This window comes from Chlorocebus sabaeus, chromosome 15 (genome assembly GCF_047675955.1).
Source record: "Chlorocebus sabaeus isolate Y175 chromosome 15, mChlSab1.0.hap1, whole genome shotgun sequence".
Classification (NCBI taxonomy): domain Eukaryota; kingdom Metazoa; phylum Chordata; class Mammalia; order Primates; family Cercopithecidae; genus Chlorocebus; species Chlorocebus sabaeus.
Window position 1 is genome coordinate 36,662,536 of NC_132918.1, and position 24,355 is coordinate 36,686,890.

At 34.7% G+C, this 24,355-nt stretch overlaps 1 protein-coding gene and 1 non-coding gene across 2 annotated transcripts in view; one reads left to right on the top strand and one right to left on the bottom strand.

Annotated features, from left to right (window-relative positions):
* DHX36 (DEAH-box helicase 36) overlaps positions 1–24,098 on the top strand; it is a 50,904-nt gene extending 26,806 nt beyond the window's left edge. Inside the window, exons 12-25 of the mRNA XM_008008660.3 lie at positions 65–152; positions 4,495–4,550; positions 6,016–6,080; positions 7,124–7,267; positions 9,658–9,775; positions 10,476–10,574; positions 14,444–14,617; positions 14,762–14,848; positions 16,109–16,192; positions 18,534–18,633; positions 18,730–18,820; positions 22,053–22,173; positions 22,852–23,004; positions 23,389–24,098. Coding sequence (XP_008006851.3) covers positions 65–152; positions 4,495–4,550; positions 6,016–6,080; positions 7,124–7,267; positions 9,658–9,775; positions 10,476–10,574; positions 14,444–14,617; positions 14,762–14,848; positions 16,109–16,192; positions 18,534–18,633; positions 18,730–18,820; positions 22,053–22,173; positions 22,852–23,004; positions 23,389–23,574 — 1,566 coding nt within the window. The 3' untranslated portion in view covers positions 23,575–24,098. The remainder of the gene's footprint in view (positions 1–64; positions 153–4,494; positions 4,551–6,015; positions 6,081–7,123; positions 7,268–9,657; positions 9,776–10,475; positions 10,575–14,443; positions 14,618–14,761; positions 14,849–16,108; positions 16,193–18,533; positions 18,634–18,729; positions 18,821–22,052; positions 22,174–22,851; positions 23,005–23,388) is intronic.
* LOC119625965 (U6 spliceosomal RNA) lies at positions 3,511–3,614 on the bottom strand. The gene has a single exon (XR_005242178.1). It is a non-coding gene; the product is annotated as a U6 spliceosomal RNA (small nuclear RNA).
* Positions 24,099–24,355: the final 257 nt, after the last annotated feature.

Sequence of the window (24,355 nt, forward strand, 5' to 3'; positions counted from 1 at the left end):
AATTTTACTGTTACTGCATTTTGTTGATACGATCCTTTGTAATGGTTATTTCCCCTTCATATAGGATGGTGCGATACTGGTCTTTCTACCAGGCTGGGACAATATCAGCACTTTACATGATCTCTTGATGTCACAAGTAATGTTTAAATCAGGTATTATGTAAATGTATTTTACTATAATTCAAAGAGTGGTATTTGAATTATATGTGGGATGTGTATATTTTTCTTTTATTTGAAGAAGTGTTGCTTCTACTAGGTCACAGATGAAGGGAAAGCTTTTTATTTAGTATTTTGAAGAGAATATTTTCTTTCTTTTTCACAATTTGCCTAATAAAATTGGCTCTTAAAGCATAGGTATGTGGGGTTTTTCATTTTTTCACTCACTGCTGCAAAAAAGAAATCCCTTAGCCCAGTGTTTCTGAATTCTGACTATACAACAGAGTCACCCATGGAGCTTCTTTAAGATTCAGATACGTAGACCCCATCATCACCCCAAATCTAAGAATGTGACCTGAACATCTGAAGTTTTTAAAATTCCTCAAGTGATTTTGATCCTGTATGAGCAGCATATTTTGAAACATATAAACCTCAGAGGAATGAATGAGAACATTTTTTTTCCATAAAATTTAGAGAATTTTCAGCAATCATTAACTTCAAATATAAAAACTACAAAGCAAATTCTATTTAATTTTTACGGTTCTGAATATAATTTTTTTATTTTGAGATGAAGTCTCACTCTGTTGGCAGTCTGGAGTGTGTTGGTGCCATCTCGGCTCACTGCAACCTCTGCCTCCTGGGTTCAAGCAGTTCTCCTGCCTCAGCCTCCGGGGTAGCTGGGATTACAGGCATGTGCCACCATGCCAGCCAACTTTTTGCATTTTTAGTAGAGATGGGATTTCACTATGTTGGCCAGGCTGGTCTCGAACTCCAGACCTGAAGTGATCCTCCCACCTCAGCCTTCCAGAGTGCTGGGATTACAGGCTTGAGCCACCACGCGTGGCCTCCAAATATAATTTCTAACCTCACTCTGTTGAAGTGCTTTTGACAAAATTTATTTATTTATTTATTTTTGAGGCAGTCTAACTCTGTTGCCCAGGCTGGAGTGCAGTGGTGCGATCTCGACTCACTGCAATCTCTGCCTTCCAGGTTCATGAGATTCTCCTGCCTCAGCCTCCTGAGTAGCTGGGACTACAGGCATCCACCACCACGCCCGGCTAATTTTTTTGTATTTTTAGTAGAGACGGGGTTTCACCGTGTTAGCCAGGATGGTCTCGAACTCCTGACCTCGTGATCCGCTCGCCTCAGCCTCCCAAAGTGCTGAGATTACAGGCATGAGCCACCACGCACAGCCAGACAAAATTTACAGGCACCAGAAAATATTTTGATCTAATTGTATTGACTAAAATAATAAATGCATATTTTTATTATTTGTTAAATCCTGTTGTCATGCTCTGAAAGCATTCTCTGTAATTAAAATTATTTACTATCTAGCTGGTGAAGTATTTTGATCTAATTGACTTCTCTATAAAGAAACACTGTTTTCTGTTTTCTTTTTGTGTGACAACTTTTCTCTGTAGAAAAGTTTGTCATGATTAGACAGCTGAATTTTTTTTTTTCAAACAACTAAAATTTTTTATTGGCTAAATCTTCTAACTCTGGCCTTTCCTTCCCCCATTATAAACATTATTGCATAGTGTACTTATAATTTTTAAAAATATGTGCATATATTTACCAATAAAGATAAGATATATACCAAAATATTATCATTTAGTGTATGTGGTGGGGAGTGGGAAAAGGGTGTGATATTATAGATTATTATAATTGACTTCGTTAACCTTCTAGTTTGAATTAATTATTCTAAAGGAAAGAGTTACTGATGTATATACTTCCACTACCAGCTCAATTCTTTTTAAAGGAAATCTTTCCAGAACGTGAGTGTTTTTTCTCAAATTATGTTGAAAAAAGCTTAGCCTTGATAATCAGTTGTATAGTCAGTCACTGTCATGGGGAAAAAATTGGCCTAACTCTGTGCCGAGAAGTTAAGTTTTGAAACTCAGTTTATTAAATGCTTATCAATTTCTTGTTTCTTTCTTTTCATAAGAATGTAGATTTTGTTCTCATTAACTCTGTTAATTGTATGATATCAGCAATATAAATTTTTTTTCCCCGATTATGTAGTCTTCAACAAAATTGTTTTTACTTTTATTATGCCTGGCTTTTTGAACTTTTTGTAAAGAAACATTTTAAACATACAAAAACTAGAGAATCTTTTTTTTTTTTTTTTTTTTGAGATGGAGTCTCTGTCTCTGTCAGACTGGAGTGCAGTGGTGCGATCTCAGCTCACTGCAATCTCTGCCTCCCAGGTTCAAGCAGTTCCCTGTTTCAGCCTTCCGAGTAGCTGGGATTATAGGTGCCCACCACCACGCCTGGGTAATTTTTGTATTTTTAGTAGAGACAGGGTTTCACCATCTTAGCCAGGCTGGTCTTGAACTCCTGACCTTGTGATCCATCTGCCTTGGCCTCTGAAAGTGCTGGGATTACATGTGTGAGCTACTGCACCCAGCCAAAACTAGAGAATTTTAATGAATACCATATATATATCCACGACTTCAGTGCCAACAATTATTTTTTTCAGTCCTAGTTTTTTCCTAAAGTCAATTGTAGCTGTCACATTTTATTTCTAAATGTATAAGCAAGAATCTCTAAAGGCAATTTTTTATATAACCGTCATGTCTTTATCATACCTAATCCTTAATACCATCTAATAATCCAGTCTGTAATCAGATTTTCCCATTTTTTTGAAGTGTCTTTCACAGCTAGTCTGTTCAAACTATAGAAAATGTCAAACCAAATACATCTTTTGATCTGGCTCTAGAACATTGCTCCCCTCCGCTCCCTGCTTTTTTCCTCATGGTAATAAAGTCATGGAAAAGACCAGGCTAGTTGTTCTCTAATAAGTCCAACTGTCTGAATTTTTCTGACTCTTTATGCTATCATTTCATTTGATTCTCTCTTACCTGTATTTCCTGTAACTTGGAAGTTATATCTGAAGGCTTGATTCAATTCAAGTATTTTTGGCTCGAATATTATAGTTGAAATATTTCATACTGTCACGGAGACAAGTAATTCAGAGCATTCTTTTTAGCGACGTCAGTTGCTTGTCAGCTGTTTACTGCTTTTTATTTTTTAGGATTCATAAAATCTTTTCACAGAATCCATGGGGATCATCATATCTCCTTTAGATAACAACAGTTCTTTTCTGGGGAAATATAGCTGACTTGAATCATTTGGGCATTTAAGTCAGATTGTATTTTTGTAAGCATACTTAAGTGTGAAATTAACCCTTGTTTTCTTAATACTCTCCTTTTCGCCCATCACTGTATTGTATCAGGCTTTCTGTGTTCGCCAATAATCGTGAATGGGCTTGAGCTATTTTATTTGGAAACTTAAAAAGTAGGAATTTCTTATATTTTTAACAAAATATGTTTATTTTTTATTTTTTTCTTTTTTTAAAAATATGGAACGCTTTACGAATTTGCGTGTCATCCTTGTGCAGGGGCCATACTAATCTCTGTATCATTCCAATTTTAGTATATGTGCTGCCGAAGCGAGCACCAAAATATGTTTAAAATGTGGGTCACTCTTGGAATGTATTATTTTTAACAAGGACTATTTCATTATTTTCTAAGTAGGACATGGGTATTTAATAAGTAATTGGCTCTAAAAATTTAGATATTATTGTTATGATTAGAATAGTGAGGATTGCCAGGCGCTGGGCTCATGCCTGTAATCTGTAATCCCAGTACTTTGGAAGGCTGAGGCGGGTGGATTGCTTGAGCTCAGGAGTTCAAGACCAGCCTGGGCAACATGGCAAATCCCCATCTCTACAAAAAATACAAAAATTAGCCAGACATGGTGGTGCATGCCTGTGGTCTCAGCTACTTGGGAGGCTGAAGTGGGAGGATCACTTGAGCCCAGGAGGCAGAGGTTGCAGTGAGCAGAGATCATACCACTGCACTCTCCCGGGCAACAGAATGAGACCCTGTCTCAACAACAAAAAAATAGGAGCACTCAAAGTGTACAAACATATTCATGTTAAACAGAATTTTCGGCTATTCAACTTTTATTGGTGTAATTTGAAAAAGTTACTCCCAACTTTTGAGCATTCTTTAAGAATTTGGGGAAAATACTTATCGATATGAAATAACAGAACAAAGTGTTAGCTTAAACTTGGAGCACTCAGAAAACAAGACTATAAAGAATTAAGTTGGTCTGTTTGTATGTAGAAATATAAATTAAGAATTGTGTGGTTCTCTTAAACACATGGGCAATTTGTCAATAACTCAGATGGTTTAGCTGTTTTCATTAAACAATGTTCAATGTCTTATCAAAAAAAAGAATTATGTGGTTCAGCATCTGAATTCATTGTCTCATGTGTTTGATGGAGCTTTTCTGCAACTCTTTATCTTAAAATTTAATTCTCTTTAATTTTCAGATAAATTTTTAATTATACCTTTACATTCATTGATGCCTACAGTTAACCAGACACAGGTATGTTAAATGGATACGTTTGTTAAATGTATTTCAAACTGAGGCAAGCTTTAAGGACTGCTTGTTACATGTTTTCCTTTATTTTTTTTAAGGAGCATTTTCAAATAGTAATTCATGTAAAAAACACTTATTTGAGAACCTTTGCAAATGAATCTTCAGGGAATGATTGCCCAAAAACTTGAATATTAGAGGATAACCCACAAATTAGATTAGTTGTGTCTACATTAGGGAAAAGTTTAAAGAATTGGTTTCACCAGTAACTTGGTTGGGTTTCCTGCATAAGAGAAAAAGGTATGTTAGTATTACCAACAGTAACCAAACCTGGAAATTAATGATCTATGACGTACTACAGTTTGATGATGATTTGAGATTTAATTTCACAAAATTAGTATATTCACAGGTATAAAATTTCTTGTTTTAATAATGTATTATGAATGTTTTGACTCCATCAGATACAGGCACTTTCCTAATTAGAGTGAACACTGCATTCTCAGAGGCAAGATAATGTTATGATCTATAGTATTTGCAGGCTCTTGCCAAATGAAATCGATTAGAAAACCTGCTCCTCTCCCCGTTTCTAGTTTCTCCTTTTCTCTTTTTGTATGAAAATATCACCATATTTTTCTCTGAGACCCTTTTAATATTTTTGTTGCTGTACCTTAGTCACGAATTACAGAGTACATACCTGAGAGAAGAGAAGGGGCAAGAAAGAAAACTCTTGATGTCAAAGACTGAAAGAGTATCCAGCGTGAAAGTATTCATCTTCCACATCATAACCTAGTAAATTATGTATTCCTTTGCTGGAGAGTATGTGAATAGCCTGGGAAGCATTTTCTCTATTGATTACCAGTTTTATAAATGAAAGGATAAGTTTATGCTTTTTTTTGTTTGTTTGCATTATCGCCAGTGGTACTTGATTACCTATCTTCTTTCTACTTTAGTGACTTTGTCGGGGTTGTGGGCAGTATTTGTAGAATTCCCCATTTGAAGAGGATTTTTTTTTCACTCCTGATCTCAAGCTAGTAGACAGTGGTTGGTACAGCTGCACAGTTGACATTTATTCTGCTGGGTTGGGCATCTGCCTGATTGTTTATTGTTCTTACCCATGGAGATTTGACTTCATTATTCTTGTCCTTAACATAAATATCCCTCCCTCTACTTTATAACCTCCAGCTTTTGTTAAAAAACTGCTGTATATTTAAATAATGATACCTCATTGGAAATCTTGTTTGTGATAAGATTGTGACATCTGTGGGAGATTTAGTTTGGTTTACCAAAAGATAATTTTGTAATATTGAAAATGATCTATACATTATAAATACATCAATAAATATTAGATGTATATGTCAGTGACTGAACATAGAATGCTAAAAATGAACAGTATCTGAAGAAATTCCTCTAATTACAAAAATAATGTATTAGAAATTAGTGTTCTTTTGTGATTCTGATGTATTTATTTTTACAGGTGTTTAAAAGAACCCCTCCTGGTGTTCGGAAAATAGTAATTGCTACCAACATTGCGGAGACTAGGTAAAAGTTGTTTTAAATATCAAATACTGATGATTACAGAAGTTTTAAACACCATAAAGTATTTACATATGTTAATCTTTTTTCTCTACCACATGCCTTATAATTTATTAAAAATAAAACCTTTTTTATGGCAGTGAGCATAGTTTTATTTTTTGTGGGCTTTTTCGAGACAAGGTCTCATTTTGTCACCCATGCTGGAGTGCAGTGTTACGATCATGACTCATTGCAGCCTTGACCTCCTCAGCTCAAGTGATCTTTCCACCTCAGCCTCCCATGTAGCTTGTACTACAGGCATGTGCCACCACACCTGTCTGATTTTTAACATTTTTTGTAGAGATAGAGTCTCACTGTGTTGCCCAGGCTGATCTCTAACTCCTGGGCTCAAAATGATCCTGTTGCCTCAGCCTCCCAAAGTGCTGGGATAACAGGCCTGAGCCACCATGCATGGCCAATTTTGTGGGTTTTTTTTACCCTATAATAATGCTTTAACTCAGAAATAGCATTTTAGGTGTTAGGTTTTGTTTTGTTTACCTAAAGAAGCACAGGAGCTGAGGTAAATTTTGTCCTTTCGCCTGTTTCTGGTTGGGGGTAGTATTTGGTAATTAGTTATATCCAGCCTTTAAGTTTTCTGGTATTCTCTTGGGGTACTAAGACATAGTTTAGTCACTGAAACAGATTCTTTTATGGAAGCTGATATTAAACCATGCTATTGGGGCTCCCATGGAGCTAGGTATGAGGCCACCTGTGATATTTGGCTGTAGGCAAGTAAGAATTTAGTATATGGTCTGAAGAACTAATACCGTGCTGTCACTTACAGTGCCTGACACTGCCTACTATTAGGTACTCGATCCCTATAATATTGGTAAATGTGGGTGTGAAGAGTAGTGAACGTCGTGAATGGCTAAAACCATTTGATCCAATAAAAAAAAAATGGTCTGAAATCCCTATCTATAGGTCTTTTATAGGTTAATAGTGCTTTTGATGTGTGTGTGTGTGTGTGTGTATGTGTGTTTTAACATTTTATATATCTGTTTTCCAAACAGCATTACCATAGACGATGTCGTTTATGTGATAGATGGAGGAAAAATAAAAGAAACACATTTTGATACTCAGAACAATATCAGTACAATGTCCGCTGAGTGGGTTAGTGAAGCTAATGCCAAACAGAGAAAAGGTCGAGCTGGAAGGTAAGATGGGAACTCTGTCCAAAGCTTTTAGAACACACAAAAATTTTGTGTAACAAAATGTGATGCTGGCATTTAAATATATTTATTAGAAAAGTTACCTTTCTTATTATTTCGAGCTTACTGCAAAATATTTTTAAATAGAAAGTTATTTTAATCATAGTTTGGAAAAGTATCTGCCAAGTTTTCTATTTTATGAATCCTTTGCCTTCAACTTCTGAGTTTGATTAATAAGTTATGTTATTTATAATAGTTGGTTTTCATTTCTTTTTTTAAAGCATATAATATGTGTAATAATAATAGCAACTAATACCTTTTGAGTGTCAGATCATCTCCTAAACACTTGATTCATATTAACTTTCTTAATCCTCACTACAGTACTATGAGGTAGGTTATTATATCCATTTTATGGATAAGGAAATTAAGGTACAAGGAAATTAAATGACTTGTCCAAAGTGCCATAACTTTCTAAATTACAGACGCAGGATTTGAATGCAGGCATTCTGACTCCACAGTCTAGGCTCCTAATCACTGGATTTTATAGCAGTACTGATTTTTCACCAGTACTTTTCAATGAAAGCACAAGGAAAGTACTTTTCCTCATAATGGTACAATAACTTAAGAAGTAAAAATATCTCTGTCTTAATGGTAGGAAAAATGATTTGTCTTGAACTTTTACAAAAAATTGGACTTTAATGCATATGTCACAGTATTTCTACACTTATATGAGTGATAGAATTATATCTGGACTTTCAAAAGAGGGTTTTTCTTTTACCTTTTATAGATAGAATAAGAGATTTCCATTAATCTTTCGATACAGACTTAAGAAAAGGAGAGTTGAAAGAAAACTTTACAGACCATCTGTCAACCCCTTGTTTTAAGTTTGTACAATATCTATAAAGCTCTGACTTACTTGCTGTAATCTTTGCACATTATCCCAGTATAACTTGATTTCGAGACAGTTTATTAGAGAGTTGATGCTGTTGAACCAAAATCATGGGTTAGTCAAAGAAGTATACCCTCCTGATAATCAGTTATCAGGGAATAACTTGATAAGGGACCCAGAAAGACTGAGGTTTTCCCATGTAGACCCATCACCACTAAATATTGATTCAAAAAGTATTAACCATAGTGAACAGGTTTTGGCACACCTTTATATATGAATAGTAAACATACTAAGCCTTAGATTTGTTCCATGAAACAATAATAGAACTAAACTTAATAGAGTATTGCATTTTAACTAATCCTGAAATTGGTGTTTTAATTTAAAAGGAAAATAGTCGTTTGTAGACTCCATAGATTAAAATTCTTTTAGCAAAGCCTTATTTTGGAGATCAGGAAAAGCTATATACTATGTGGCTCTCAATGGAGGTACTCTTATTTTAGTTTCTACTGGAGAGATATTCAGGTATATTATATAATAGACAATGGATCTATGTAGACTCATGGCAGAAATAGCTAAGATTTTTAGAATTCATTTTTGTTCCTATAGCAGCAAGAGCCTATAGAAATATTTATTCTGCTTGAGAATACTTGAATATGGTCACCACTTCACATCCAGTCTTTTTTTTGAGACAGAGTCTCGTTCTGTCGCCAGGCTGGAGTACAGTGGCATAATCTCGGCTCACTGCAACCTCTGCCTCCTGGGTTCAAGTGATCCTCCTGCCTCAGCCTCCCAAGTAGCTGGGACTACAGGAGCATACCACCACACCCAGCTAATTTTTTGTATTTTTTTTTAGTAGAGATGGGGTTTCACCATGTTGGCCAGGCTGATCTTGAACTCCTGACCTTATGTGATACACCCATCCTGGCCTCCCAGAGTGCTGGGATTACAGGTATGAGCCATCATGCCCAGTCTACATCTAGTCTTATCATTGTCCAAAAAATGGTATCATTTAAGGCTCTAGTTACAAATATAAAACAAAAACTTTTAATATCCCTCTGAGAACTCACTAAATAGAATATACAGTACTTAAAATATTTTTCAGTAATATAGACAGGTTAGCATAATGCCAGGATTCATTACATAATATAATTGATCACAAGGCATACTTGAGGTTACTATTCTTAGCCTTAACCTGAGTAGACTGCTGTTACTGAGCACAGTAATCTGGAATCTGTCAGAAATAGGGAAGCAAATTATTGGCATGGGGAGGAATTATTGTGTATCTTTCTTAAAACTGTGACAAGAGGGTAGAGGGTGTAGGGTTTTTCTAAACAGACAGAAGAAATACATGATTCATAAAAAGGGAAAAATAACTGTACATTAGCTATTATGTGGCTTATAAGAAATAGATATTGGCTACTTCCCTGCCTACTGTTTTCTCTGGAGTTCTAAAAAGTCATTGATGACTGTCCCTCTTTGTTTTGTTTTGTTTTGTTTTGTTTTTAAGAGTTCAACCTGGTCATTGTTATCATCTGTATAATGGTCTTAGAGCAAGTCTTCTAGATGACTATCAACTGCCAGAAATTTTGAGAACTCCTTTGGAAGAACTTTGTTTACAAATAAAGGTAAATGAGGTGGGAGAATGAAGAAACTAAATGGAAGTGATCTCATTTTCAATATCTGTTATAGAACAAAGTACTGTATTAATCTCCAAGAAAGAATTATTAACTCACAATTTATTTTGTGTGTGTGTTAGTGAGTTGTGTATTTAAACTTCTTTCAAATGTATATTAAGCAATTTTAAATTACATACTGCTCTAGAGGAGGCAGACTGCCTGTGTTTGAATCCTGCTTCCACCCCGGAAAAGCTAGTTCTGTTATATTGGGCAGGTTGTTTAAATCAACCTCCTAAAATTCTTAGAACAGTGCCTGGCAAATAGTAAGTGCTCAGTGAACATTAGCTGCTGTTATTACATGTTAACATGTTATCCTTCATTATAAACTACTTATTTTTTCAGTGTCTTGTGTCTTTTGATATAGTTAGCCTTATTTTGAAGATAGTGGATAATCAACTTGTTCATTAAGATTTTAGCCAGCTACTTTTCCTATTAATAGAGTTGATGGTAGAAAGTAGTAATATATATATGGGCCTTTAAACATGTTTTTATAGAAATACAAATATAATTTTAATTCATTTTGGTAAAATAACTTGAAAATCATGTATAAATTTGATGCTTTGAGTCATCAGCCCAGGTAGGGCTAAGTTGTAATGCTAGTATATTAATATTATATGTGTTTAATTATATTTGTCTTCCCCACCCCCAGATTTTAAGGCTAGGTGGAATTGCTTATTTTCTGAGTAGGTTAATGGATCCACCATCAAATGAGGCAGTGTTACTCTCCATAAGACACCTGATGGAGCTGGTAAATTTGTTTACTTGTTTTTTTAATTCTAACTTACAATACTAGAGCATGTAAACCAATTAATTATAATGTTTACTCTCATTACTGCAAGGAAGACCAGTGATGTCCAATGCCAAATTTGATTTGCTATTTGACTATCAATTTAGAACTATCAGGTTATGACATAGGCATTAGAAAATTATAAAGTGATATCTTCATAGTAATTCTTAAAAGACTAGGATCTTTCTGCACTTTTTTTTTTCATTGTAGTCCTGATTTAAGATTACATAAAATCTGAAATTTTAAAGTTACTGGTCTTTAATTACTGGCGTGTAAAACAAATGTGCAGCTAAATGATTCATCACAAAGGAAGGACTATGTAGTAATTACTTACGTCAAGAAGAATATTCCCAGTATGCTGAAAGCCCCCTTCCTTCCCTCTCCCAATCACTCCACTGTCCCTTTGTCCCAATCATGATAGATATCGTCTATCATGACTTTAACTATAATGGCTTGCTTTTTTTTTGTTTTTTTTTTTTTTTTTTATGGTTTTACCATACAGGTATGCATCTTCATAAAGAGTTCAGTTTTGCCTATTTCGTAAACTTTACCCATACAAATGTGTGTGGGTTTTTTTGTTCTTTGAGGGAGCAGAGCTCTGGATTATTTCACTTAATATTATGAGATCCAAATGTATTGTTGCTTTTAGCTGTGGTTTTTTTGTGTTTTGTTTTTTTTTTGTCTTTTTCCTTTTTTTTTTTTTTTTTTTTTTTTTGAGACAGACTCTCACTTTGTCACCCAAGCTGGAGTACACTGGTGTGATCTCAGATCACTGCAACCTCCACCTCCTGGGTTATAAGGTACATGTATGATCAAGTTCGGTAGGTAACGCCCAACAGTTTTCCATAGCTGCAAACCACTTAAACTCCTACCAGTGATGGGTGAGGGTTCCTATTGCTTTGTAGCTTCCTTGGTATTAATCGGCCTTTTATTCTAAAGGTATGTAGTGGTTTTAATTTGCATTTCTATGACTATCATTGAATTTTTCAGCAGCTTTTATGTTTATTATCCGTTTGTCTAGTCTCTTTGATAAATTGCTAGTGTCTGTTTTTCTGTTAGATTGTAGATCATCATAACAGTTCTTGTGTACTCTTCATGTGCACCTTTTATTGGTTGTATATTGCATTATTGCATATCTGTTTTCAACTTACCTGTTTTTAATACCTTGATAAACAAATTCCTTTTTTTTTTTTTTTTTTTGAGAGAGTCTCACTCTGTCACGCAGGCTGGAGTGCAGTGGCGTGATCTTGGCTCACTGCAACCTGCAACCTCTGCCTCCGAGGTTCAAGCAATTCTCCTGCCTCAGCCTCCTGCTGGTATTACCGGTACCTGCCACCACGCTTGGCTAATTTTTGTATTTTTAGTAGAGATGGGGTTTCACCATGTTGGCCAGGCTGGTGTGGAACTCCTGTATGATCTGCACACCTTGGCCTCCCAAAGTGCTGGGATTACAGGCATGAGCCACCACTCCCAGCCTAAATTCCTAATTTTAATGCTGTCAAATATATCATTCTCAAAGGTTATTGCTTTTTAGCCTTTAATAAGTCTTTTCCTGAGGTCATAAAGATACATTTAAAAAATTTTTATTGTTTTTGTTTATAATGCGTCTGCAGTTGATATGTGTTGGGATTGAGGTAGAAATAAAAGTTTTTACATATGTAGAGCATTGACTGAGCACCATTTATAGAAAAGTTCATCTCTTTTTGTCCTTGTTCTGTGGTCTTTGATAGGTCAAGGTCTGTGGATTTGTTTGTCAGTTTCTAGGCTTATTTCTCATCTGTTGGCCTGTATTTCTCTCCTGAGCTGGTATCACATTGCCTTAATTACTCTAGCTTTATGATAAGTCTTGCTTTCTAGTAGAACAGATCACTCCCTTTCATTCTTCTTCAAGAATGTCTTGACTCCAGAGACTGAGGTGGGAGGATTGCTTGAGCCCAGGAGTTTGAGGGTTGCAGTGAGCTGTGCTTGTGCCACTGCACTCCAAACCAGATGACAGAAAAAGACCTATCTCTAAAAAATAATAATAATAATAGTAATGGTGAATTGTTTTAAAACAGGCGAGTGTCTTGGCCCTTCTTGGTGCTTTGCTTTTCCAGATACATTTGAGAATCTTGGGAGTTTGATTTTGATTGAATTCTGTCTATAAATCATTTTGGGGAGAACTGGTATGTTTACAGTATTGAGTTTTAGCAAAAAGATCATCATCTACTACTCTGTTTATTTGGGTATTCAGTCTCAGTGTTTTAGAGTTTTCTTTGGGGTTTTATATGTCTTCATTTAGATTTTTTAAAATTTAGATTTTAAATATTTAAAAGCAGAATCCAAAATACCACTAACCTAGAAGATAAGTGGTATTTCACCATCTTTTGAGTGTGATAGTTTACAGAAATAAAGTTGCTTGAATGATTGACTTTGTATTCATTAATGCTGTAAAGTCCCCTAATTCAAATCACTTTACGTAGATTTTTTCTGCATATATAATCACATCTCTAAATAATTGCAATTTTGTTTATTCTTGTTCAAGTTTCTGGGACCCTTAATACAGTGTTGAGCAGAAGTGATGTGATAGTGTAAAGGAAGAGCCATCAGCAAGTCATTGAGAGTATAATGTTTGTTGAATTTTTTGTTTTGTTTTGTTTTGTTTGGTGTGTGGAAGCTCTTACTACGTTAAGTTTACTAAGACATTTTTATCCTGTATGAATAATCAGTTTTATCAAGTATCTTCTGCTTCTGATGAGATTATGGTATGACTTCTTTAGTTGGTTCATGTATTCAGATACACTGATATTTCAAATATTAAACAAATTTTTATTCTTAGAGTAAACCTAACTTGCCAGCATTCCATTTGCCATTATTTTGTTTTGTGATTTTTGTATGTGAGTTTATTCACTTTTCTTCAGATGTCCTTGTAAAATTTAGATATCAAGCTATTCTAGGTTCAGAAAACAGGTTGAGGGTTTTTCATTTTTTTTTTCTTTCATTTGAAAGAGGTCTTAAAAAAAAAAAACCAAGGGTATTTTCTCCAAAACTGTTGAGTAAAAATCTGTGTCTGATGGGATGCTTATGGGTTCTTTTATTATTATTTCTTGTTTACATCTGTATGCCTAGTTATTTTAATTGTGCACTGAAATTCTGTTTACAAAATTCTTTATAGGTAAAAATTTGAAGCTTGGGATGAGGGTAGCTTTTTTCCAGCAAGGATTTATGTTCCTTGTCTGCCAGGAAAAGAGGCCCCAACCTCTACACTCACCTCCCTTAGATGTCTGTCATTCCCTAACCTCTTGTCTTGTAATTCTTTAACTCCTTGGTATCTTCAGGCTACTTTTCTAGCTGTCCACAGTGGGGTGGTTGGACCAGATGACCTAGGGAATCAGAGCAGAAGTCATTCCTATTTTCTAGGGTTTTAGATAGTTCCTTTTTCTTTTGCTGTTCTGTCCCATGTCACTTAAACTACTAGAACCTAGAGAGCATGCATTATGCATTCCAGATATATGATAGTGTATCTTTTGTTTTTGTTATTTGTTTCTACAACTTTTATACTTTATTAGGTGATTTTCTTTATTTAACGGAAAGTTTGTCATTTCTGGTATTTCTTCTTAACACAGGAAAGCCAAGATGTGCGTTAATTTTGGTTTCGTTTAAGTAAGTTTGTAACCTTTGCTGACCTCACAACTTATGTTTTGGTAGGGAAAACTAAAGCTGAACAATTTTCGGGCATTTGGACTTAGAAGAGAGAGTAGTGGCTTGTTACTCTTTTTAAAGCAACCTAAAATTGTTTTAAATGTAACGCTTTACAGGATCGATTTTAAACACACACTCTTCGTTTACAGAACGCTTTGGATAAACAAGAAGAATTGACACCTCTTGGAGTCCACTTGGCACGATTACCCGTTGAGCCACATATTGGAAAAATGATTCTTTTTGGAGCTCTTTTCTGCTGCTTAGACCCAGTACTCACTATTGCTGCTAGTCTCAGTTTCAAAGATCCATTTGTCATTCCATTGGTAAGAAAAATTGAAACAAAATCAATTTATTTTAGATATGAACAGGAGTTGCTTAGATGTATTTTTCATTAGCATTTTATTAGAATGCTGTTCTCTGTTATAGCATTAGAACAATTTAAATTGCCTATATCTGCTCTTTTTAAGGGAAAAGAAAAGATTGCAGATGCAAGAAGAAAGGAATTGGCAAAGGATACTAGAAGTGATCACTTAACAGTTGTGAATGCGTTTGAGGTAAAAAAAAAAAAAATCTTGTTCTAGATTATGACAGTTTATTCAAATGAAATGCTGATAATAGAATAAGGATCATATTTAACCTTTTGAAATCTGTGTTATCATAAGGCCGGGCATGGTAGCTCATGCTTGTATTTATAGCACTTTGGAAGGCTGAGGCAGGCGGATCACCTGAGGTCAGGAGTTCGAAACCAGGCTGGCCAACATGGCAAAACCCTGTCTCTACTACAAATACAAAAATTAGCTGGGTGTGGTGGCGGGCACCTGTAATCCCAGCTACTCAGGAGGCTGAGGCAGGAGAATTGCTTGAACCCAGGGGCGCAGAGGTTGCAGTGGGCCGAAATCGTGCCACTGTACTTCAACCTGGGCGACAGAGTGACACTCCATCTCAATGAAAACAAAAAACCAAAATCTATATTATATAATCATAAATATCAGGAATAAATTGCTGAGAATGTTGAAATTTAGCTGAACATTTGAAAAAAGTTATAATTCATAGTAGTTTTTGGTAAGAATGAACAAGTGAATCGTTTATTTTAAAATTTTGTATTTAATAATTTCTTTGTATCTTTGGCTTATTAACATTCATGACAATCTCTTTCTATTCATTAATAAACTACCCTGTATTCAGATTTAACATGTAATAAAGAATCATAATCATGTGCATAATTCAGATTGGGAGACACCTCCCAAAAGCCAGGTGTATCTGAGGGTAAACATTTATCACCTATCTTGGTAAAATTTAAATGTAATTTGGTTTTTAGAGGCAGTATCTTTTTTCTGTAGCTCTACATTCTGTTTCATATGGCATATTATGGGGAAATTCATGTTTTTTTGTCTTTGAGCTTATTCAACTTGTCTTTCCTTTTTCTCCCATTTCCCTCCTCTAAAAAAAACAAGCCATAAAGAAAAGTTGTGAATTTGAAAATATGTAATAGCATTTAGGTCGGTTTAATAGTGTGCTCTTTTGGATTAGTGTATTATGTACAGTTTGGATGTCATTTTGTGTAAAATACGTAATATATTACTGTATACTTAATTGTATAAAGGTCTGGAACTTCAGTGGTGGTTATCTCTTAAGGACTAGGATCATGGGGAGCGTATGTGTTTTTAGTTTGTCAGTTATAAAGTTCTTCGAATTTTTTACAAAGAAAATTAAATATTAGTAGAATATTAAACTTTTACTGAAATAAAGAGGGAAATGAGTAGTAACTTCATTTGCAGGAAGAATATATATTTCTTCATTTCTTTGCCCCATAGGGTTGGGAAGAGGCTAGGCGACGTGGTTTCAGATACGAAAAGGACTATTGCTGGGAATATTTTCTGTCTTCAAACACACTGCAGGTAATGGTGAATGTTTTGCAATAATTATCATATATGCTAGATTACAGAATATCTGTATCCGTTTTGTACAATTAGATCTATAGCAAAAAAGTCAAATATATGGAAATTGAGTATATTTGTATATATACCCAAAATAATGGGGGATCTTTCTTAAATCAACTGCAACAAAACAAGGAAAAGAAACACAGTTCCAGAGGATAAGAGCAAAGCACAGTAAGGTTCAATTTCTGTTCCTGTCCCCACATTCTAGTTGCCATTTTCATGATTCAGACTGAGAATTTTTGCTAACACTTCTAAAATCTGTTGAAAAGTATCAAATAGGATAGATATCTGTATGCTTTCTGGTTTAATACAGTGAAACACCACAGACAAGCATTTGTAAAACAGAAGAAAACAGTAAAGAGTGCATATACCATTATATTTCAGACTACACTGAACTGGAGATTCGAAGCCAGTGGGAATAGAAATATCCTCATCTCCCAGTACACATACACCCCAGCTATGTGACGTGTGGCCTTATACTGGACGTTTAACAGATGTACAAAGTAGTAAACAAAAATAACATACCAAATCAGAAGTGCCCAGTCATTAGCAAAATGGAAAAAAAGGTTCACCACAGTTCGGAAAGAAAGGAAAAGAAAAGACAAAAAAAAAGAATGGAATGCCATGTTTCGATAGAAAACACCTTACAACTGTTTCGTGATATGGAATAGCTAATAAGAATATGAATCCAGCAAAACAAAGGTTAGAAAATAAACAATAGAGTGAATGAAAAGACTCCTGAGCTGAGAAAACAAATTGAAGAACAAAAGAAATCACAAGGAATAGAATGGACACCCCTTAAAAACAAGTTATTGCCATAGGAAAAAAGCTTGAACTAATCACAGTTTATGGAGGTACCTGAAAAAGACAAAAATTAAAGCAATAAGTAAAATCTTAAAGACAGGAAGACAGAACTGATCCATCATGAGAACAGTAGATACTAGTATCTGCATAGAAATCCTGTGTAATTGAATATTTATTTTGAGCTATATATAAGAACATTTTTTTTGAAATGGAAAAAATGAACAGAAGTATGAAAACATAACTGAATCCAAGTGTTTGAGAATGTCATGTCGTCAGGATATGAATTCAGGTGTAAAGAAAAACAACAGGTATTCAATAAAATACTCAAGAAATACTATAACCCCGATCTCTTCTTGAAAAGCCCATTGACAGTGAAGTGCTGTCAGTTAAAAGGGGAATCACAGTGGAGATTTCAGGATTGGAGAGTGCATGCTTTATCAGCTGGTAGTATACATTAGGAGTATTTAAATATAGAGCTAATAATAAAATGGTGTTAGGAATTATACATGAAAAATAGAATGTAAAGATTATTATCCTGAATAGTATAAAATAATGGCAGTAAAAACCAGGAGGTGTCTAAGAAAGTCAGGTGTAAGGAAATTAGGTGGGGAAGTCACACCTTTCATAAAAGGGATATATACTTAAATATAACCAACTTTATATTTCATAATCTCTAAAAGGAATTCCTTAGGAAATATTTCTGTGCTTATGAAAATTTAAGATTCATCTGGTCATTCACTTTCATTTCTATTTAACTTTTCTTTAAATTAAACTAAAGTTAATTGTTGTATAAAGAATTTCTGTACTATGATTCTGTCATTAGGATACATTTCTTCTATCAGTATATATGCTTAATAGGTGTCTGCAATCTTGTTTATTTAGAAGACTGAGTATTGAGGCATGGGAAGTACTTTTCTATATTACTTGAATGCTTTATAATTACTTGAATGCTTTATAATAAGCCATGTATCGTTTTTTTCCAAAAAAAAAAAAAAAAAAACCTTAAGTTTACGTGCCATTGTTAACCATATTTAATTCTCAGTAATAGAAATGTGGATATTGATTATTTTCTTTATGCTTTTATATATTTTTTTAAAAATGAGGATGGAAAGTAATTTTAAAAATTCTATTAGTCTTTCACAAAATGGAGTAATCCTTAAACATCGGTGGCTATTCCTTACAACTTGCAAACTTTTTCTATGAAAAGTCAGGTAATATTTTAGGCTTACAGGCCATAAGCTCAGTTATAAGCATTGACCTCTACTATTGTAGTGCAAAAGCAACCAAATGTAGATGAATGGGTGTGGCTGTGTTCCAATAAAATTTTATTGACAAAAACAGCTTTTGTAGTTTGCCAGCCTTTGCTTTAAAACATGTTTGCAAAAGTTTTCATAAAGCAGAGAGAGCTTGCAACTCAATTTATCTATTAGTGTATATTTTATAGTCTCAATGTGTGAAAGGTATTCTAGTTCTATTTGTTACCATTGCTCCCTAGATGCTGCATAACATGAAAGGACAGTTTGCTGAGCATCTTCTTGGAGCTGGATTTGTAAGCAGTAGAAATCCTAAAGATCCAGAATCTAATATAAATTCAGGTACAGCAGAAAACACAGTGTAAATAAGTATCTTTTGTCTATTGTATCAGTATTTTACTTGTTTTTCCCTCTACCTTCTCACCCCCTCCCCCATAGATAATGAGAAGATAATTAAAGCTGTCATCTGTGCTGGTTTATATCCCAAAGTTGCTAAAATTCGACTAAATTTGGGTAAAAAAAGAAAAATGTAAGCATTGAAGATTATTATGAATTACTTGTAATTCTCTTCTTAAACTTTTGAAATCTCATGTAACAAGGATTATATTATAAATTTGTTCTTACTCATATGTGGGTTATGTTCTTGTTCTTTTAATCATTTCAGAGAGGGTGAACTGTTTAGCATTGGTATCACTTTCCCTCACAACATATCCTGGAATCACCTCTCTGATAACCCATTATTCACAAAGAATACTACCACATGATGCCAGTGTAAATATTAGAAAAGCCAGCCTGCCAGTAAATACCAGTGCCTGGATTGAAATTGCTTAGAGTAGATTTTATTTCAGAAAACTTTTTTCCTCTTGTCTTATAAAATGGATAACTTAGCTCTTTGAATAAAATTGTTATATCACTATTTTGAGAAATAAAGTATAATAACATACGTGTAGATAGCCTCAGTAGTAATTGGAGACAGCAATGAAGCATGAGCTAGAATGAGCTCATTCTAGCTAAAGGATACAGAGAAACTAAGAGTCACAGATGACCAGTGGTGTGGTTGCTACTATTTTGGAAGGCACTCTGGGTTAGAATTATGTATTGAGTCATTAAAATAGTCACTGACCCAGTGCATGGATGAGTGAGTTTTTAATTTGATAGACATGTCTTAAGGAAGTAATTTCAAATGTTTTCTAATAGCTATATTGTAAATAATACAGATTTCTAGTAGCAAATGGAAAATTGTGGTTTTATAATACTATATAATGCATCTCTATAGGTGGGCATTAAAACAGTCATTGTGTAGTAACATGTAAAATATTTAAACTGATGTTAAATGAAAGTTGGATATTCTAGAATTACAAACATGAAAAAATACAGACTTTATAGATAGGCCAAAGTGCAGGCATTGTTCTTGGGCAATGGTTCTCAACCGGGGTGATTTTGCCCCCAAAGGGGACATTGGACAGTGTCTAGAGATACTTCTGGTTGTTGTAACGTTGTGTCAGTAGTACTAAAGTCAAGAAACCTTATTCCAAGGTATGAAGGAATGGGTAACTGATGAATTTTAATCATTATGGTTGGATTATTTACATTTTACGTGATCTAAGTACTTTTTCAAAATCAATACTTGGACAATTTTTTTTTTTTTTTTTTTTTTTTTTTTAATGTGTACCTAACTTTACAGATAGCTTAACAGAGAGTTACTTTGAAATTCATTTTATTTTCCTCTCTGCCATCCTGGGAGGGCTTTATGAACAAACATAGTTTTTTCCTTGGACTGGTGCATTAGTTTTGTCCAGACTAGGGGTCAGCAAATTTTGACCTATAAGCCAAAAATTTGGTTTTGTACATTTTTTGTTGGAACACAGCCAGGCCCATTTGTTTTCATGTTGTCTATTCTATTTCTACACTAGCAGAGTTAAGTGGTTGTGACAGAAATTATAGACCCCCAAATATAGATCCTAAAATATTTACTATCTGGTCCTGTATAGAAATTTGCTGGACCAGGCACAGTGGCTCACACCTATAATCCTAGCACTTAGGTTGGCTGAGGCAGGCAGATTGCTTGAGCCCAGGAGGTGGAGGTTTCAGTGAGTCAAGATTACACCATTGCACAGTGAAAGGAGATCATGCTACTGCAGTCCAGCCTGGGTGACAGAACAAGACCCTGTCTCAAAAAAAAAAAAAAAGAAATTTTCCAACTTCTACTGCTCTAGTTTTGCAGGGTTGCAGGGTGGTATTGGTAAATTGACTTGAAGTGAGAAAAAATAATTTTTGGTTTTATTCTCAGTATTTAGAGCTCTGAATTCATAACTATGATTCATGATTTTGACTACAAGTATTATGAATTCTTAGAACTTCAGAAGTGGCTGGGTGCGGTGGCTCATACCTGTAATCCTAGCACTTTGGGAGGCTGAGGTGGGTGGACCACCTGAGGTCAGGAGTTTGAGACCGGCCTGGCCAACGTGGTGAAACCCCATCTCTACTAAGAATGCAAAAACTAGCTGGGCGTGGTGGTGGTACATGCCTGTAATCCCCGCTACCGGGGAGGCTGAGGCAGGAGAATCACCAAAACCCGGGAGGCGGAGGCTGCAGTGAGCTGAGATTGGGCCCCTCCACTCCAGTCTGGGTGACAGAGCAAGGCTCCGTCTCAAAAAAAAAAAAAATTGAGAAGAGACACTCGTAAAAACAAATAGGGAAGATTAGTGGATTATTAGCTTTTATGCTGTTAATTTAATACAGGTAATTAACATTAACTATTTAAAAATTATTAAACATCTCCATGTTGAATAACATTAAAGATGTTTACAAATTGAGATAAAATGTATATGACTATAAAAAAAGTATATGACTATCAAATGTATATGACTGTGTATATGACTATCAAAAAAAAGATTGAATTAGAACTGTCAACAGGAATTTAAATAGAATTCTTAACTTTTCATTTTTTGTTCATCTGGGTCATACTCTGTAAAATATTTAAGTTAATTTTACAGTTATTTTGTAAGTCAAGGGCTATTTATCAATATGATTGTCATAGTAAAATGTATAGACTCTTGATACGAATCACTTAATTATTTTAGATATTTATTTTGTTCTTTATTCTTCAGTGGGATAGTGTGCACTAACATTAAGGAAAAGAATATTCTGTCATTTTTCTAAAATATTGAGTAATTATACCTGCAAGAAGATTAGTTACATGATTTAAATTATTCATACTGATAGCATTTTTTCATATATTTTTAAGGAAACTGAGCTCTGTCCTCAAATATAAATATATTTTTTGCAAAAATAAACTGAATTATTTTCTGGAGTGTTTTTTTTTTTTGAGGCGGAGTCTCGCTCTGTCACCCAGGCTGGATTGCAATGGCGCGATCTCAGCTCACTGCAAGCTCCGCCTCCTGGGTTCAGGTCTTTCTCCTGCTTCAGTCTCTGGAGAAGCTGGAACTACAGGTGCCCGTCACCATGCCTGGCTAATTTTTAGTAGAGACGGGGTTTTACCATGTTAGCCAAGATGGTCTTGATCACCTTGACCTCGTGATCCACCTGCCTCGGCCTCCCAAAGTGCTGGGATCCACCTGCCTCGGCCTCCCAAAGTGAGCCACCACACCCAGCCATTCTCTGGAGTTTTTTTAGATTCCGGAATTTGTTTGGTTTTTACCAAGCTCTTCTGTCAGTTTTTCAAGTAGTGTTAAAACAAACAAACAAAAATCCTCTAGAAGACTTCTTTTTAACAAACTGCATTTTAACTTTTTTTAAAGGGTGAAAGTTTACACAAAAACCGATGGCCTGGTTGCTATTCATCCTAAATCTGTTAATGTGGAGCAAACAGACTTTCACTACAACTGGCTTATCTATCACCTGAAGATGAGAACAAGCAGTGTAAGTGAACACTTAAAATAATTAAGGTTCTGATTACCTGTCTCCTTATATTTTTATGACAGTTTTAATAATTATATACAAACTTTTCTTTTTTGTTGTTTCTTATTCCTGTGACATGAGTAACTTTGTCCCTCAAACCACTTATTCTTTTAATTTTCAGGTCTGTAATGATAGATCTTTGTAGTTTAGTTAGGACAATTACTGGATTGCATAATTTTCTTTCAGAACTTGCTTTCAAGAAATATTGGCATATTTTATGGTATACAGGAGCTTACATTGTATAGTGAATTTTGTTAGCATGTCAATATATCTTATAAGTATTGTTCAACATATTAAGTGAGATTCTGTTTATATTTTCTCTTTAGAACAGTAATTTGAGATGATTTATTTAAAAACTGGATAAAAATAACTTCAGCTATGTTCGTGTTTTGGTTTCGTCACTCAGAAAATATTTTGTTCAAACAGTAGTGCTTAGTTTAAACTAAAAAATATTCCTGTGTTCTCTGAATAATGAAGATGACTCATTTAAAATGGTATCTTACAAATTAATCTCTGTAATTACAATAGCAGTTTAATATTTTAGAAGGAAGTACTCATTAATTAATACTGGTAATATTGTTGAATTTATGTAGTAATCTTTTCAGACTCCTGAATGTATTAATTCACTTTTCATTATAGATATATTTGTATGACTGCACAGAGGTTTCCCCATACTGTCTCTTGTTTTTTGGAGGTGATATTTCCATCCAGAAGGATAACGATCAGGAAACTATTGCTGTAGATGAGTGGATTGTATTTCAGTCTCCAGCAAGAATTGCCCATCTTGTTAAGGTAACTGACTTTATGTGATTATCTTTAATCTACATGTAAGTCAGCGTGTGGTCAAGTGGTTTTGTTCAAAATGTTACATATATTAACATTTCTTGCTCTATTTCAGCAGAGCAAATAATTTTGAAAAAATGGTTCCTGGTTTTTCTGAATTGTTTTTTGAGATGGTAACAGACCAGCCATTCTAAATGGTTCAATGTGATTGCATGTGAATTTTAACTTTAGTTATTCGCTCATAACCACACTTTAGTCGATTGCTCACTAAATATTTTAGCTTTTGAGCCATCGCTTTTGAAACTCCTTGTATCAGGTAAATCAGTTTCATTTATTATGTTATTTGGTAATATATCTGCCTTTGTTGAATATGTATAATTTTTTCAACCTTAGGAATTAAGAAAGGAGCTAGATATTCTTCTGCAAGAGAAGATTGAAAGTCCTCATCCTGTAGACTGGAATGACACTAAATCCAGAGACTGTGCAGTACTGTCAGCTATTATAGACTTGATCAAAACACAGGAAAAGGCAACTCCCAGGAACTTTCCGCCACGATTCCAGGATGGATATTACAGCTGACAGCTTTGCAGGGATGGTCTGAAAAGTCTGTTTGACAGCCATTCTTCATCACTGTTTAAATTTTGGCTGGATGCCAAATCCTGGGACATGACCAATTTTCATGTGTAAGGTAGAAACTTTCAGTAGGTAGTAAAGACTTAATGTGCATGACATGATGTTATATGGAGCTATTCCATACATACATATATATATACACACACACACACACCCCCCCCGTAAAAGCAATATGTTCTCTGATCATATACTCTGCTGTGGTCATGCCCACTCTTTGGGAGTATATTCCCTTTATATATATTGAGTATTGTCCACTTGAGAAGTTCCTTTGTCCTGTTATACAAAATTAATCTTTCTTCTCATAATGATTGATGATACCACCAGTAAAAATAGGATGTTTACCCAAAAAAACAGTGTCAATTAAGAATTTGAACACAACCACATTTTTGAAAATGAAACTTCTATCGGAAGTAAATTAATTTGTTGTAATAAAGTCCAGTATTTAATAAAATGTACAATGTTAAATCTCAGCCAACTTCTTGGATTGGTTTCTACATTTCCACCTATGGCTTGGGTCATTTGCTGTTTTTACTGTTTTTAAAACATATGTGCCTTTTTTACATCACCCTGTAGCAGCATAATATAGCAATTGAGAGCATGGTCTGAAGCCTGATTACCTTGGTTCCAGTCTCAGCTCTGTCACTTAGTCAGTGTCTTGGCTTCTCTCTCTTTTTCCTTGTCTGTAAGATACAGTTGGCCCTCCATATCCATGTGTTCCACATCTGTG